Raw genomic sequence first — 18,811 nt, forward strand, 5'->3', positions numbered from 1 at the left:
AACAATTGAAACTTGCCAATAGTAGAGAATGAAACACTTTTTTTCAAATAAAAGCTTCAGTAGAAAAGATTAATAAAAGTCAAATTTCCATAGCAAACCGACAAAAATGATTTCATTGCTCTGCAAGGCGATTAATGCTTGAATGCCAAAACAATGGAAATAAAATAAAATCAGAAATCAGAAACCAATAACATATTTCAGCCTTCCATAATTATGTCAATGTATTTTGATTCACTTAATAGCTCCGGGCCACAGAAATCCGTTTTGTTTTCATTTGACATGAGAGCTTGAAATGAAGAGGAAACAACAAAATCATGTAACGTAAACACAGCTCACTTAGTGACTACCCCCTCCCCACTACAACCCAGACTGCTCTGCACAAGTGCAAGTTGACATCTTGGGTACCAGAAAAAATTTTCTGGATAAGCACCAGTAATGTAAACTATTGTGACGTGACCTCATTGGAAGCGGTTTGTTGTTATTAAGTACTGCATAGTCTTTGTCGTAAAGCCTTTGACACAGTTCTCTGTTTGTGCACTGTGTTTTGTGGTTGTAAATGGAGCATTTCCTTTGCAACTTATGTTTTTTTTCGCCTTGGTTATGTTTTATTGCTGCAGTATTATTCTGCAATACTGGGAAACAGTTCTAACCAATTAAAAAAACACTTAACCAAAAACTAAAATACTGAAAAATTTCAGAAATTCTACAAGATTCCCAATTATTTTTCCAGTTTTCGCCCAAATGAAAAAATTCCCAGGTTCTTCTCCAATCTCCTGAGGCATATACACCCTGAATTAGCTGCAACCTGTTGTTTTTAAAGAAGTTTATTTTTTCAATATGAATCTTCCTGGCAGATTAAAACTACGTGCCAGACCAAGACTCGAACTTGGGACCGTTGCATTTCACGGGCAAGTGCTCCACCAACTGAGCCACCCAAGCATGCCCTGTCCTCACAGCTTTATTTCTGCCAGTGCCCCACGTCTTCTACTTTCCAAACTTTACAGAAGCTCTTCTCAGGGTGTATACGTGGACAAGGAAAAAAAATTCCCAGATTTTTTCCAGATTTCCTGGTTAAAAATACACTTTCTCCCGGGTGAAAATACGGCTTTTCCGTGTTAAGTGACAGTATACTTTTCCTCATCAATCCTTTGAATGTTCATGGTTTTATATACCAGAGTAGAATTTCCCGGCACTTTAGAAAATGAAACTCAGAGGGGGGAAAACACGTTTTGAAAGACCTTTGATGTGCAGCAACATGTACGCTGCATATTTTCATTTTACGAAGGTATAAATTTGAATTCCACCAAACACCGCATGTTACTTTCCGAAACATTGAAATCGAGATTGCGATGCGTTTTTGCAAGACAGTCATAGCTCCTGTCACATGATCTCGCCAGCTGATGGCAACATACGACACGTGATGTAGTGAGCCAATGGCAAGATCACTCTTAAATAGCGTGAACACACAAATAAGAAAAGTTAATGGTTTAAATTAATATACACAGCACTCACATATAATATTGGTCTTGAAGATTAATAAGCTGGAAAAGAAGCTAAGCTTCCACATATAATGTTGATCTTTTTTGCGTGTTACACTTTAAGATACATCACACAAATGTGCCAGTAAAATGACAGAAATGTCTGATCTTTTGGGCTCGAAATTCTTCTAAATGGTCGTCCTCAAAGAGTTGATTTTCAAATGAGAGCCAAACACTTTGTGATTTAAGAAATTCATCGTACATTCTCGCACATAGTTCATCTTGCGTAAAAGGAAATCTGCTTTGACTCTAAAGCTTTTCAAACCACCATTTGCAATATTTTCCCACGACCTGTTAGAAATAGGTTTGTTTCAGCAGTTGCAAGAGAACACCAAATAACAGGTGTCACCACGCTTGCACAGCTACGATGACGCAGGAAGCCCATATGTTCATACGTGTAAAACATTAAAAGATCTTACATATGGCATAAAAGAAACAAGACATCAGATGATACTTCAAGAGTGTCGAAATTTCGTGAACCATACTAAAACGCATAATTCGGCTTAAAATGCACATTCGTATGTAAATTTTCTAGGAGTACCAGTACTTTATTATCTCATGTTTGGTTCTTTATTACAACATAATGCCATACATGCACTTGAAATGCAGCAAACAGTTGAAACTAGCCAATAGTGTGAAATTAAACACTTTGTTTCAAATAAATTGACTGCCTCAGCAGAAAAGATTAACTTTAAGCCAAATCTCTTCATCAAACTGGCAAAAATAACTTCATTGTTCTGACAGAAAGGTGGAAATAAAATCTGAAACTAATAACATATTTTAGCCTTCCATAATTATGTGAATGTATTTTAATTCATTTGATAGCTCCCGGCCACAAAAAACTGTTTTGTTATCATTTAATGTGAGAGCAATAAATGAAGAGGCGAGAACAGAATCACAGAACTTACACACAGGTCACGTGGACACTCCCCACCTCAACTCAGACTGCTCTGTGCATCAGCCCCAGATTTACTATATTTCCGAACCCAGGCAGTATTAAGCATTGGTGCCCAGCCACACTTCTGTAACCAGAAGCAGGAGAAGGTACTACTCATATGCGACTCAACTGCGCATGCTCAATAGCCCGCTCGCAACAGCTCAAATGAATCTAATTTAAACAGTTGTCACGTCACGCTCATCAGAGGCAGTTTGTTGTTATAAAGCATTGCACAGTCTTCCTAAAGCCTTTGACACACTTTGCTGTTGGCAGACACTTGTATGAGCACTGTTCTGTTGTTGTATATGGTGTATTTCCTTTGCAACTTAAGTTTTATTTTCGTTTTCTTTTTTCTCTGGTTCATGTTTTGTTGCTGCAGTATTATTCTGCAGTAGTGGGATACAGTAATATCCTTTGTTAGAGTATTGGTTCTTACCAGTCAAAATCACAAAAATTTAACTGAAAGCTAAAACAATAAACAATTCCTGGAATTCTAAACAATTCCAGGGTTTTGCCCGGTTTTCTCTCGGATGAAAAAATTCCCAGGTTTTTCCAAAATCTCCCGGTTGTCCCGGATCGTATGCACCCTGTCAACTGTGCAATATGACATTTCAAGATACCTGACAGAAAATCAGAAGTTTACTTTTATTTATGTGTCATGAACATTTTACTTTAGTAATAGTATGGCAGTGCACCCATGCAGTCCACCACCGAAGTGTTTTGTCTCCCCTCAGCTTTCCAAGAGACAAAGGAAAATTGGGACACATATGTGTGACACCTGCTGTAGTATTTTAGGTAAAGGATCGGAACATTGTAAAAGATTTTTTCTAGTCACAGACTGCATCTGAAACATTTCATCTGCTTCAAAAACTTGCCCCAAGCAAACCCACCTATATGATAGTTTCCCATATGGAGTTCCACCAGCGGGAAAAGAAACATGGACAATTCTATCCAGCATGGGTAGCCAAGCTCCAAGGGCTACGTAGGAAGTGTAAATTTGTGTGTGCTCACTATCGACACTCCCAAGACCCTAATTCGTGATGTCATTGTTCGTTCTGTCCTCAACAGAGAGGTCCATCGTGAGGCACTGTGTTTAGAAGATCCAACAGTTGTGGAGATTTTAGCTATCATTATGGCTCTTGCACTGTCACAAACTATGTCTGAATGGTTTGCAGGTATCATGGATGTTGTGTCAGTGTGTTCATTCACACAACATCGGCAGCATTATCCTCGATTTGTTCCCCTAAATCATTCAGTTTGCAACCGGACGTTACTGTTTCCTGCTGTCATTTGCCATTGTGTCCTGACTGTTCCTGTGAATACTAGCAGCACCGTCGCCCACACAGGTATGCTGTGTGTGCCATTTACTGTAAACATGGCCATGTGGCCACGGGCCGTTGTAGCTCCCTGCGGGGGCTGAGCCTCAGACAAGGCTGTAGAGTTCACGGAATTGCATAGTGTTGCACCAGTCTATGGCCATGAGCTCAGTGTCACCAGTGGTATTTACATTATGCTGTTGATTTAGCAACAACTGCTCCATTTACCAGTCAACACTGGGGCCTCTGTGTCCCTCATGAACCTAAAAAAATATCATCTGGGCTGACCTGCTCTCTCCTATACAAATCGTCATTCGGTCAGTTATGGGAATCAGACCATTCCTGTTCATGGGCAGTTCATGATCAACATTGAGTATCAACATGTAACGAGGGTGGTCACATTTCTGGCATTACACTGTGTGACGTCAAATAACATTTTTAGTCCTAATGCATTCATGGTCTTTGGTTACAAATTCAACACATGGTACATCTTGTTACAAACTCAGTTCTGATCCAGGAAGTGGATTATCTCTGCTGTGAGCTGGGTCTCCTGTTTTTGTTAGGTTTGGGGGTGGTAAAGGGTTTCGAAGCACACATCACCCTCACACCAGTAGCCGTACCTAAATTTTGTCATGCTGTGCCTCTCCCCTTCACCCACAGATCAGCAGTAAAGGAAGAACTTGATAGGTTGCAGGGCCTGAGTATCATTGAACCATTTGCCTCTAGCCAACAGGCTACAACATTGGTTGTCATTTTAAAACCTTCAGGGGCACTTCTTTGTGTGGAGATTTCAAATCCAGCATTAACACTCAGTCAGGAGCGGATTTTTATCCAATTCCACAGACCAACTAAATCCTCATGAAAATGGCAGGAGGCAAACGTTTTTAAAAAATTGTTTTGGTAAAGGTATACAGCATTGTCGGTATTCTGTTTCCCAAAAGATTATGGTTATCAACACAGTGTTTGGGTTATAATGTTACATGTGCTTGCCTTTTGGCATTCTGAGTGTCCCTGTTATTCTTCAGTGAGTTTTAGGACAGTTAATACATGACAACCCTGCTGTGCAAAATATCTAGATGACATTATAATCACAGGGTCCTCAGGGCAGGAATATCCTGACAACTTTTGGACTCTGGTGAACTGCAATAAGCAGGTCACACGTGCAACCTGCAGAAGTTGAAGTTTTTCCAGGCAGATGTACAAAATGTGGACAATCTTCTTTCAAAGGATGGCATCTGTCCTATGCAGCATAATCTTACTGCTATTGCCAGCCTTCCTAAGCTGTGAAACTTGAAAGAAATTTAAGAATATTTGAGAAAGTCAGTTACTATTCAACTATCACTAACAAATCTTAAAGTTCTTGTTACCTTAAATATTTGTTGATTTGGATACTCTGTCTGCAACTCAATAAAAGCAATATTTAATTTTGCAGATATGTGTAGTTTATTAGGGCATTATCAGTGGCTATGTGTAGTGGTAATGTTTAGAACAACATTATGAGAAGGATAGATTGCTACTCAGCACATAGAGGAGCGGTTGAGTTACAGACAGGCACAGTGAAAAAGCTATTAAACATACAAGCTTTTGGCCAAAAGGCATTTTTGGAAGTAGAAGGACATATTTTCTGTAAGTATTTGACTGGAGTGTAACCTTGTGCAGAAGAAAAATTTGGACAATAAACAGTTTGTAACAGAGAGGTAATAAAAGTTTTTGAAATGTGGTGCTGCAGAAGAACACTAAAGATTAACTGAGTAGCTTAGATAAATTGATCGATGGGGGAAAAAATTGCAACACCAAAAAACAACAAAGGTAGAGTAATGAAATTACGAGACTACATTTGCCTAGAAAACATATTTAAATCACTAACACTGGATGAACCTAGGTTAATGTAAGCATGAGATAAGCCATTGCAAATGTGAAATGCTGGTACATTAATAACCAGTGTAACTGCCAGAATGTTGACTGCAAGCATGCACGCACACATGCATTGTGTTGTAAAGGTGCCATATGTCAGTTTGTGAGATGGAGTTCCGCATGAGTCACACTTGGTCGGTCAATGCAGGGAAAATTAATGCTGTTTGTGGAAGATACTGGAGTTATCGTTTGATGGTGTCCCATATCTGCTCAACTGGGGTCTGATCTGGTGATCAAGCAGACGAGGGCAACATATTGACAGTCTGTTGAGCATGTTGGGTTACAAAAATGGTATGTGAGCAAGTGTTATCCTGTTGGAAAACACCCACTGGATGCTGTTCATGAGTGGCAGCACAACAGGTTGAATCACCAGTTTTATGTACAAATTTGCTGCCAGGGTGCTCCTGTGGTCATACACAGTTGCACCCCAGCCATAGCTCCAGGTGCAGGTTCAGTATGTCAAGCACGCAGACAGTTTGGTTGCAGGCCCTCATCTGGCTTCCTCCTAACCAACACACAGCCATCACTGGCACTGAGGCAGAATCAGCTTTCATCAGAAAAAACAACAGACCTCCACCCTGCCCTCCAGTGAACTCTTACTTGACACCATTGAAGCTGAAAATGGTGATGGATTGAGGTGAGTGGAATGCATGTTACAGGGCATTTGTCTCAGAGCTATCATTGAAGTAACCAATTTGTAACAGTTTGTTGTATCACTGTGGTGCCAACTGCTGTTCAGATTACTGCTGCAGATGCAATATAATGCACCAGAGCCATATGTAAAATGCGATGGTCTTCCCTCTTGGTAGTGCCATGTGGCCATCCAGAACTTGGTGTTCTTGCAACCATACATTCTTGTGATCACCACTCCCAGCTATCATGTACAGTGGCTACATACCTGCCAAGCATTTCTGAAACATCATAGAAGGAACATCCAGCTTCTCGTAATCCTTTTAGATGACCTTGTTCAAAATCAGTGAGCTTCTTACAATGGCATCTTTATCACCTTAAAAGCATTCTTGACTAACATCAACTCACCACATCAAATCTCAAAGGTGAGTAATGCCCACAGCCATTGCAGCATGTATTTGAAGCAAACCTGATTTGTATCCTCACAGTGGTACTACTAATGCCAAGCTAAGCTTGTTGACACAGGTGCCTACCAATTTTAATTGTATATTACAGCACTGAGGTTGGTCACCAAGTGACCAAAAATCGATTTTGCGGAAAAAAAAGACCAATGCTGATTCTCCTTCCAATTCTACCCATTATTTGGTCGTGGTACACAGAACACTCCATGGAGTCGTCAATCATCTTGAATTTGGTAATAGAGTGAAGTGTGGGGTGTAAAAGTTGTATGGGGAGGGCAAGGCTGGACTATGTTAAGCTAGTTCATACAGATTATGTGGACCTGTTGATATTTGCACTAGACAGACTAGCACGAAGAGCAGTATCAAACCAGTCTTCCATCTGAAGAAGCAAGGAAGAAAGAAAGGAAGGAAGGAAGACTGGAGTTTGACATACTCTTGACAAAGAGGTTATTAGAGATGGAGTACAAGCTGGGAACAGGGAAGGACGGGGAAGGAAATCAGCCCCGCCCTTTCAAAAGAATCCGACATTTGCACTAAGTGAGTTTGGGAAACCATGGCAAACCTAAATCCTGAGAAGAAGGTATCTAAACTATCATCCTCCATTTGAGGAATATGAAGACAATAATGATAAGCACAACCACCACAAATTAATCTACCAAGCATCCATATCAGAAGCTTCTTTTTTGTGATGGATTTCTTTATTATGTTCCCAGATTGTGAAGTGGTCACTGGAGTTGAAAATCATTAACAATATCTCTCTGAAAACAGTCTGCAAACCTTGACGTCAATGGCAGAGAATGATCCCCTTAATGGTGCTAAGTTGGGTGTACTGTCCCCCATTCAGAAGGCATTATTTCGTCTCTCTTTCTCTCTTATATAAAGCTCCCAAAAACTCCACCCAGCAGTGAAGTTGTTTTCAAAAGAAATCCACAAAAAGGAAATGGTCAGGGGAGTAATGTGGTAATTTCCTGATGGTTACAGCAACATCACCTACAAACCTTTCCCCACTAAGATGAACCTTGTTATGGAGAGTATGCAATCCAGACAAAGGGACTTCAGTGTTCTTGGGATGAATTTCTTGGAGAAATGAAAACATGATAATCCATCTGCAGTAAGAGTGTGAGTCCCTCCACATGCCACTTTAGTATGAATGAAACAATGGAATTTGAAGCAACTTAACTAGTTTGGTACATAGAACCTCTGTTAATACAGAACCTCTCTGCTGATTCAAAGAGGATTGGTATTTCAAATGTTAGCAAAACCACTGGCACCTTCTGCCACTTACTGCTTACTTTTCTAGATATAGTCATGATGTTGGTGACACAAACTGTTTCCTATCATTTCAATTTAGTTTCTTCATGAGTATTACACCCTTACACAGCACATCATCTTTCTTGCATTTAATAAATTAGGAAAGTGCATCATAACTGGATACTGACCTTCGCAATTGTCATGTGAACATAATGAGTGTTGATGAAGATCACAATTACTCGCAGGAGTGTTCCACTTCACAACCTCTCCATTGGTTTAAGAGTTCCCATAACCTCACGTAATAGTGTTTAAATACAGGACTACAATTAATAATTTATTTGCTTTCAGAGCTCTCTATAAATTTTCCAAAATATTACATGCATAAATATAATTGATGCATGAATAGAACTATAAACTCGTCATGTTTGCATTTGCACTCTACGAGTGTTTTATGAGGTCCTCTCTGGTCACACAACACATGCCCAATCAATGGTCAAGTTCGTTCCATACCTTATGTGGCAAAGTCCTGTCAACGGTCATCACAGCAGCACTGATGTGTTCTCTGAGCTGTTCCAGTGTTCTTGGCAGTGATGGTACGTCCTCATGAACCCACAAATGAAAAATTTTTGAGGCACTACATCAGGCAACCTGGGTGACCAAGGGAACAGACTATGTCATTTTCACCACTATGCTCAATAAAGTGATGCAAAAGTTCATCATTTAGGTAGCAGCGAACATTGATGCTCCAATGTCGCTGTTGCCCCATCTTGTTGGAAGATGAAATTCTCAGAATTGACAATCAGTTGTGGAAACAACCACAACTGCAATATCTCAAGGTAAGAGGTACTTGTCACAGCCTCCTTACGAAAGAAAAACGGCCCCTACAACTTCATATGTGACACTGTACAGCAAACATTAGCCTTCAGCAAATCTTGTTCATGTGGCACAATTCATGAGGATTTTGAGTACCCCATACTCGCACATTACATTGATCAATCTTTCGAGATAAATGGAAGGCTGCTTCATAGGCGAATATCAGCTTGGAGCCAAAAATGTTCGTCCTCAAGTGTTTTCTTCTTTGTGATTCAAAATTGAAGTCATTGGCCACAATCTTACAGTTCTAATTGTTGCACAAGCTGTAGGCAGTATGGTTTGAAATGAAACTGCTGTCACAAACTCTTCCACAAAGTTTGCTGCAGTGTCCCAAGTTTTAGGCTTGTGCAGAGAATTCATTTTTTGAACTGCATAGAAACTTTACCTCGCCCTCTCCCCAACTACACTTGGTACACTTCATCGAACAGTATTTTTCTGTTTACAGGTATAGCCTGTCTCCCTAAATTGTCAATACAAACAAACAATGATCTGTTTAAATGGCAGTTCATTTCAATATATCTTCCTCAATGCATATTGCACTGTCACAACAGATAAACACCTCACATATTCCAGCATACAAAAACTTTTTTCTTGCTTTGTTTCCATTTTGTCACGGCTTGCATTCATAATGCCAACTGGTGATCAAAGTGCAAACTTGGTGAATAACAGCTCTACTCAAGCATCAATCATATTTGCACATGCAATACTTTGGAAAAGTCAGACTTTGAAAATGGACAACCATTTAAGGCAGTTCTGTATAAATCAGTGATACTGTCTCAAACATAAATTCTTCACACTTCTAAAATAAGAAGATATTTTCACAAGTGATGAATGTTGTGTTAAAATTTGTCTATGGCCTTTTAGATTATGCACCTATAGTTAGAATTACTACTGAATCCGAGGAAGGGCTGTTCACTCCAAATAACGGTTTGCCTAAGTCATTCCCCACATCAAAATGCAGCTTGCTTTGGTGTCAAGTATTTTTAGAGACATTTGCGTGGTGTATGCACAGCTACATGCTGCATGTTTCAGCTACCACAATTATGTATATCTTTTGCTGGCCAGGTATGGCCCCTGCCTCACTGTGGCATTTGTCTGTATACGGAAGAGGCAATACTGAGTATAGCCACTACCAAGTGCCACTGTATCAGGTGGCACAGCTTTGACACTGTGTTGTGCAAGTCGCAGCACACAGTGCTGCAGTCACAGGTACTAATTTACGTCAGCACGGTCACATGTTCATGTGATAATGTGCACTGCATCCTTGGGTCAGCACTGCTGCTCCTGCTGACAGCGAGGTGCTGCACTGCCCTCATCTTGATCCATGTCTGATGTTGCACTCCCAGTCAGCCACTCTGAGGACACTGCTTCACAGTATAAGCTGTGAATGTCCACAAGCTCATTGCAATGCGAGACAGTGTCATTACACCATCTTTCTCCTCACCAGTTGACTTCTTATGAGTCCGCAGCCTTGTAGGACCCTGTATTCACTGCACCTGCTGCTCATCTGGACAGTGTCTACGGGTTCATAGTCTCATGGGACTGTGTCATTATTAATATTCCCTGCTCCTCAAGGTACTGTTCTTCTTAATTTGTGTAGATGTTCATTCCCAGAAGATGTACTAAGCTTGGTTCTTGTAATAAACAGCTGTTATTGAAAAGTTTATGTCTTTCTTCAGCAAGGCTCACTCCTCAGTAAGAGGATATTTCAATTGGTACTATCCATGTGATCTGAGCTGTCAAGACAAGATGCCTGCCACACAAAATACATAATGCAACACTGTGACAGTGGTCACTGAAGGTTACATAGAACATGCAATATTTGTGATGTAGATCAGCTCCAGCTCCAAGGACAAGTTTTGCCACACTTGTATCAGGCTATTACTGGCATAGGTCTTGGTCTGCTGAATTCTTCTGTTCTGAGAGAGATGTTCCAATGGAAGAAAGTATTGAATTTCAGCCATTACTTAGTCAGTAAAATTACGGGTACATTCCTCAGATTTAAGTTCATTAGATTTCTGTCTGTGCAGACATGTAAAGGTAACTTTGCATATGGTGAGCATCAGAAATTTTGCATGTTTAGGGTCTGGATTGTTGACGCTCATGCTCACATTCTGGTACATGTGTTCATTGTGGTATACGTGTTCATTGAAGTACATGATGGAAGGATGAAGCCGATACTAACAACATTATCATGTACTGGACAACACACTAAGCTCACTCTCTGGTGCATGTGTTCATTTAAGTACATGAGGAATGGATGAAACACATAACAACATTACAATGTGTTGGACAGCACACTGAGCACATGGTATAACTTTTGTGTGTTATCACCAGAATTTGCTCTGATCCATACAAAATGCGATAAACGTGAGAATGAATAAGCTATTTTCAAATAAAAAGAAACATTTTTTCATGTATTTCTGCTTGATATTCCTCATGAAGCTTCCTCCACTTGAAAATTATGAGTTTCATCCAGGATGGTAGTTTCCAAAATGTCAGCCCTGTTGGTAACACAACCTTACAAGTTTCTCCTACCTAATACTACTTGAATTTAAATTTCTGTAATCCATCTGTTCTGGTTTAGAGGGGTGCTTCTACACCTATGAAACAACTTGTAAAATTGTGTCATCAACAGATAAATACACATTACTACTGAGGAACAGTCAATTTTTTCTTAGAATTAAATGTTCTTTTCTTTATGCAAATTTGTTTACTTGGTAAAGGTGCAACTAATACATAAATTAAATGAAAAGCATGAAAAATTTTTGTACAGTTCCCAATAAATGGTCTCTATACTTTAGAAAACTGATATATACATTTAACACAGAAAATAGAGTACATGCATTGATCAAATGATAACAATTCTGTATCTACACACAGTAGTGTTCAATTGGGCACAGGACAGCTAACACATGCCATGAACAAACATATTTCATGCAGACATAATGTCATGTCAAAATAAATTCTGGAGTGTCTGTTTCATAACACAGAATTGAAGAAAAGATCCATACTAACCATGGACAGTGAGGAAGACTAGTTTGCTAAGTCCAACACCAATGCCGTTTGTAGCTTGGCATAAGTAAAATCCTTTGTTGCTTGCCTGGGTATTATATATCACAAGACTACCATTTCGCAGTAACCTGGAAATTATTTACTTACATTATGATCAACAAATAAGTCCCCTGTCTACTATATCTTTACCATAGAATTAGGTTTGGTTCTGTCCATGCACATTCAACACATTTAGGTGTACAGCAGAAACATGGAAACTAACATAGCTTGGAAGAGAATAAAAAATGTATCTTATGTTACTTTATAACTTCACTCAGTTCATATCCCTTTATGATGGAATACTCTTAATATAATAAATAAATTAATTGTCACATTGAAAAGCTAGTTTTACTGTATGCCACTTGTGTTATAATTCTGTTGAATTCACTTCTCTTCAATGATTTAAGATGGGTTGCAAGCATTCAGTCTACATATATATGAATGATCCAACTAACATCTCTTTAACCCTTTAACTTAAATTTCCACGTATTAAAAGAAGGTTCTGACGTATGTGTCATCCTTTATGAGTAAAAATATGGCACATCAGTGCTCTATGTAGAGATCCATATCCCAGATGTGGCTCTGAGCACTATGGGACTTAACTGCTGAGGTCATCAGTCCCCTGCAACTTAAGGACTACTTAAACCTAACTAACCTAAGGACATCACACACATCCATGCCCAAGGCAGGATTCGAACCAGCGACCTCAGAGTTCGCACGGTTCCGGACTGTAGCATCTAGAACCGCTTGGCCACCCCGTCCGGCTATATTCCAGATGTCTTTCCATTGTTGTTCCCATGTAGTGATATAAGAAGATGGGAAAAAATTGATATATGAGCACTGATTAAGTATTTCATTAAGATCACATATGAACCCACAGGGAATTCATGCCAGTTTTGGAAACACACTGGGGGACTCTGGTCTTCACATTCAACTGTTGCTGCCAAGTGGACACACGATTTAAATTTGGTTAGGGTAGCTTAGATGATGATACACAGTGGTCGATCACAATGTAAGACAACTCCAGAAATTACTGCAAAAGGGCATAAAATGGTCATCGAGGATTGCCAGCTGAAAGTGCTAGAAATTGCTGAAGCTGTAGGGATGTCATGTGAGCAGACATATCGCATTTTAACAGTGGAACTTGATATGAGAAAATTAGCTGCCAGAAGGGTGCAGCAACTCGTAACACAGAATTGGAACGTATCAGAATTGACATGTCTGAAAAATATTTGACCTGCTTTCAGAGCAATCAACAAGATTTTTTGCACCAGTTTGTGACTACAGATGAAACTTGGGTCTACTATTGAATCACAGACACAAAACAACAGTCAAATCAGTGGAAACATCATGTTGATTCACTACCACCACAGGAAGAAAAGAAAATACAGTCAGATAGAAGGTCACAGCATCAGTTTACTGGGATGTGAAAGGGATTTTGCTGATAGATTTTATCTTCCCACTGGTCATACAATTATGGAACAATACTACACTAACCTCTGGGACCAACTACAGCAAAAGATCTGTAAAAAAAAGTTCTGGTTTGACAAGGAAGAAAGTCACCTTTTATCAACATAAAGCGCACCCACACGTAAGTGTTGTTTCCATGGCTAAAGTATATCAACTAAGATACAAATTGTTGCCACACTCACCTTATTCACCTGATTTGGCTCCATTAGACTTCCATCTCTTCCCTAAGCTCAAAATATTCCTCAGTGAACAGACAATCTCTTCAGACAAAGAACTGATAGTTGAAATTCAAGGTCGGGGAAATCAAATTTTTGAGATGGAATCAAGGCACTAGAACACTGCTAGTGCACTATTGTACAGGGAGACTACCTTGAAAAATAAAAGAGCTTCACTGAGGTAAGTTGTTTCTTTCTATTCCATTCCGAGAACTTTTCAGACTACCCTCATTACATAATATACACTTATAGCCATGACATGAAATCACTTCAAATTATCTGTCTCCCTTTATACCAATCATTTTACTTAAATTTGTGTCTCCCTTTATACCAACCATTTTACTTAAATTTACTCTATCAGTTACCTTCAAGTGATTCAAGTTTTCACTTTTGCTTCCCTTTTTAGAAATTATGATAATGTCAGTAACATTTATTGAAAGTAAGAACCACTTTTTAATTGTAGTGAGATGATAGGTTTAGTGATCTACAGATTTGATGAGTTAATGCTACAAAGCTTGAAATTAATGCAATGCCTATTTGACAGTTTCTAGCAGATTGAAACTGTGTGCTGGACTAGGACTGGAACCTTGACCTTGTGAAACCCATTCCGTTTGCAATTTCTCCACTTTTTCCAACAGGCATTTCACCTTAGCTTCCTAACACTGGATTGCTAGTTCATTATACAACACCATAGACATCTGGTGCACATAAACAGGATATGCTTGGTGTGGTATATCACATTGATCACAGAATTTAAGTGCCTGAAGATGAATCTACAGTTGCTTTGAAACTAATAGCAAATAAATGAGTGGAGCAAAAACAGTAAGAGAACAGTGTTCAATTCCTTCTTTTCTGCCCTATTTGATTCAGTACTAGTTATCTGATGTAGCCATCTTATGAAAGGATAGATGCAGCCAAAGCCCTTCTTCAGAATTAGACAAAACACACACACACACACACACACACACACACACACACACACACACACACACACACACAGTAGTCTCTGGCTGCCAAGGAGAGGCCTCAACAGCCAGAGATTGTTATCATTTATGTGTGAGTTGTATTTTTGTGTGTGTGTGTGTGTGTGTGTGTGTGTGTGTGTGTGTGTAATTCTGAAGAAGGCCTTTTTGGCCAAAAGCTTACTTGTTTGACAGTCTTTTTGTTGTGCCTATCTGCAACTCAGCACATCTGTTATATGGTGAGTAGAAATCTATCCTTTTCATAATATTATCATTTTTCAATCCATATTCCATTGTTTCAACTTATGAAAAGGATAGATTGCTACTCACCATAAAGATTATGGATTTAGTCACAGACTTGCACAACCAAAAGATTGTTACACATTGACTATTCGGCCAAAGCTCAATGTGCAACAGCCTTTCCGCTGAGCCTGTCTGCAACTCAACGCACAATCTTTACAGTGAGTAGCAATCCATCCTTTGATAATATTGTTGGTGCTTCAGGCTGGACTTTCCATTGTTTGAGCTACCCATCTCATTGCCTCAGCAGTTTATTGTCGAAGTTTCACTTCTGTAAAAGGCAGTCTGGCTTTTCCACAGATTGTACATTATTTTTCAATCACTGTATTTTGTCCCTGCCACCTTCTGAATTTCAAACAGTGTATGCTAGTCAACACTGTCAAAAGCTTTCTCTAAACCAATAAATGTAGACTTGTCTTTCTTTAACTTATCTTCTAAAGTAACTCATAGGACCAGCATTGGTTGTCAATATTCTGGAGCCATGATCTATTCAACTAATGGCTTGGTAAGATTCCTACCAGTCAGCACCTGTCTTTTATGGAATTAAGATTATTAAATTAGTTTTGAAGTCTGAGGCTATTTCAGTTGTCTTATAGGTCTTGCATACCAGCTACAATTGTTTTCTTATGTTGAATTCTTCCACAGATCCAAGCAATTTTGAGGGTATGTCATCTCCTGGCAGTGCCTTGCCTCAACTTACATCTTTCCATGCTCTGTCTTCCCACAGTACAGTCCCTACAATCACATCTTCATCTACTTCTGCTTCCCATTCCACAATATTTACTTCATCTTGTTTCCTTTGTCTGGTCCTGCTACATATTGCTTCCACATATATATCTTCCCTTCTTGGCTAAATACAGACTTTCTGTCTGAGCTCTTAAAGAAAGGTGACCATAATTAAGTTCCAGTTTCAAAATGCTGTAGAAAGAGAACCACTGCTCAGAGTATGTCAAATTTGAACAGCATATTATTGATTCAGAGTGAAATGTCATGGAACAAAAAAGAAAATTTGTTTAAACTTTGAGCAACAGATGGTGCTGTAAAAGTCAGAACATTAAAACTTTGAACAATAGATGGCACTGCAAAAGTCAGAATACACACCCACAGATGTGCAGGACATGGCTGTTCCTCAGTTTGCATCCGAGATGCCCAACGTGACTGTTTACATGAAGGATTATGTGCTACTTGTAAAGCTCTTTCTTTTTAACAGTGTCTGTGTGCCATTAGCCCTGCAGAAGTTCCCAACATGCAAGTGTATGAGAAAAAGTACTGGTCCAATTTCTGCTACGAGTCTGGAGAAAATAATCACAAAACTCAAAAAGGCTGGTTCTTTTGAAGTGCAATATGGCCGAGGCAGAAAAGCAGCAGATACAATGTCTGTCAAACATGTGACACCGCATTGGGAGGGGTCAAGAGGTAATGTGCAAACATGCAGTGGACAAGGAATTGACTGAATGCTGGACATGGTTGCAAGCACGGTGTACAAAATTCCACTAAACAGCCTTCAATGTTATCCATACACCATCTACCCATGTTCAGGTGTTGCTTCCTGCTGACATGCCAACAATACAAACATTGTAACCTGCCAGCATGACAAATGTTACCTACGAACTTTCTTGCTCGCATGAACATGCAAAATGAATTGCCATAGAACATTCTGCGGACAGACAAAACCCATTCTGTCTCCAAGGACATGTCAATACACACAGTTGCAGAACATGGGCAACAGAAAATCTGCACGCACATCAACCAGTACCACTTCGTATTGCAAAGGTGACTGTGTGGTGCACGTATGACAACATCGTTCATCATAGTGCCTTATTTTTTCGAGATGAGTCCTGTGGGTCCTGTTACCTTCACAGTCACTAGTAAATGCTATAGCTTACTGCACACTAATGTCATTCTAACCCTTCAGGAGCATGGATGTCTGTGAGTACGATCATGATCACAGAAGACGCTACTCTGCACATTGCACAGACAGTGAAGCAGATGCTGCATTTTGGAAAGGTTAGAATTATCAACTGTCGCTTCCCTTCCAGGTTACCTGATCTTAATACCCATCACTTCTGACTGTGGGGTTACCTGAAAGATGTTGTGTTCAATGCTGCAGTTACGAACATAGCTTAATTGATTGCTTGCATTGTGCAACACATTCTGAACATGACTCCCAAGACATTCTGATCTGTATTGGAACATGTTTTTCCCCGATTTCAGCTTATGGCAGAAAATGGTGAACAGCATATTGAACATGTCTTGTGCCAGTCTCATAACTCCTATAACTGCTAAGCTAGTGCAGTCATGCACACCGAATACTTTGGCTGGTGTAATATGCAACTCAAACCATAGCCATCCTATTGCAATTCATCTGTCATTTGTAGCTAACTCCATTTACATTAAGATGATTACAGTGTAATCTACTGGTAAAATTTTTGTACCTCCCCCCTCCTCCCCCCGACATTTCCTCCTGTGTAAATAATACTAATTTTATATTTAATGTTATACTGAGATTCTGAGCAATGGTTCTCTTTCTACAGTTTTGAAACTGGAACTTAGAATAATGGACACCCCGTATTCATGAAGGTGTTTATCTATTCTCAAAAGGTTTCTTTGATTCACCTATGGGTGGCATCTATCTCTCCCATAGTATTTCATGCTTTTACAGCTTTCCAATTATCCCCTAGCCATTCCAGCTTTGCCATTTAACATTATTTGTCACTATCATTTTTTAGACATCTGTAATTCCTTTTGCCTGTTTCATTTAATATTTTTTATGTTTTCTCTTTTATTGAGTTAAATTTAATATTTATATTTTGTCTTCTCTTTTGTCTGTTACTCTGCTGCCTTCACTATTTCATCTCTATCCATTTGTCCCCTACAGTATTACTGACTACAAACGCCCCCTCTGAAACTGTACACAACCTGTGGTACCTTCAATTTATCTAGGTCACAGCCACTTAATTCCCCACGTTTCTGTAATTTCTTCAGTTTTAGCCTACAACAGCAATTAATTGCATTATTTCACTGCAGAACTAATAGGCAAATAAACTTGTAGTACTGTGGTGGGTGTTGGCTTTAGATCTACTGTGGCTGTAATAATGCATTCACTATGCCGTACGTAGTAGCTTAGTCACATTCTCTCTCTCTTATTCATTATTAAACCTACTCTTGCATTACCCCCATTTTGCATTATCTACTCTGTACTGACTTCTTCTTTTACAACCGGCAACCAAATTAATGGTGATAACAGACCACACTTCAACCTGTGAATGGCAGATGTGTTTCTCCTAATGACAACATATTCCCACATAGGCCCCACTGGACATCCAAATGGAGACTATTTTATCTCCAAAATATTTTACTTAAGTGGCTTCCATCACCATTAAACCATACAGTAGAACTGCATGTCCTCAGGAAACTTAATGGCTGTAGTTTCCTGTTTATTTCTGATGTTCACAGAACCCATATATACCATGACCACTCCAGTTAATTTTATAAGGACAATTAGCCAATCATCATTGTCTTTGCAGATACTGAAAATGATGCTGCCCCTTTCAGGAATCATGATACTCTAGCCCTTTCACAGATAGCTCTCCAATGTGGCTGCATCTAAGCCTATTTGTATTGTTGAAGCATGGAAAAACACTTCACCACAGCAAGATCCATGATTCACGGGGAGAAACAAAATTTAGATCTACTTAGTTGTGTTCTACAAATAATCCCTAATTTAGGTCCACTTAACCATATTTGTCAGATAATTATCAGTGAATGAATAGAATATTAGATGTAATTATTCAGATATGAATAATTTAGATATGATTCACGGTGTTGTTAAAATTACAAATCAGGAAATAACAATAATTTGAAGTACTGTTAGAATGATCCAGCCAATG

General features: G+C 39.2%; 1 protein-coding gene across 1 annotated transcript in view; it reads right to left on the minus strand.

The window, feature by feature from the left end:
• LOC126455743 (Down syndrome cell adhesion molecule-like protein Dscam2) overlaps positions 1 to 18,811 on the minus strand; it is a 408,979-nt gene that overhangs the window by 339,437 nt on the left and 50,731 nt on the right. Inside the window, exon 3 of the mRNA XM_050091511.1 lies at positions 11,939 to 12,063. Within this exon, the coding sequence (XP_049947468.1) occupies positions 11,939 to 12,063 (125 nt within the window). The remainder of the gene's footprint in view (positions 1 to 11,938; positions 12,064 to 18,811) is intronic.

The sequence above is a fragment of the Schistocerca serialis genome, chromosome 2 (genome assembly GCF_023864345.2).
Source record: "Schistocerca serialis cubense isolate TAMUIC-IGC-003099 chromosome 2, iqSchSeri2.2, whole genome shotgun sequence".
Taxonomy (NCBI): domain Eukaryota; kingdom Metazoa; phylum Arthropoda; class Insecta; order Orthoptera; family Acrididae; genus Schistocerca; species Schistocerca serialis.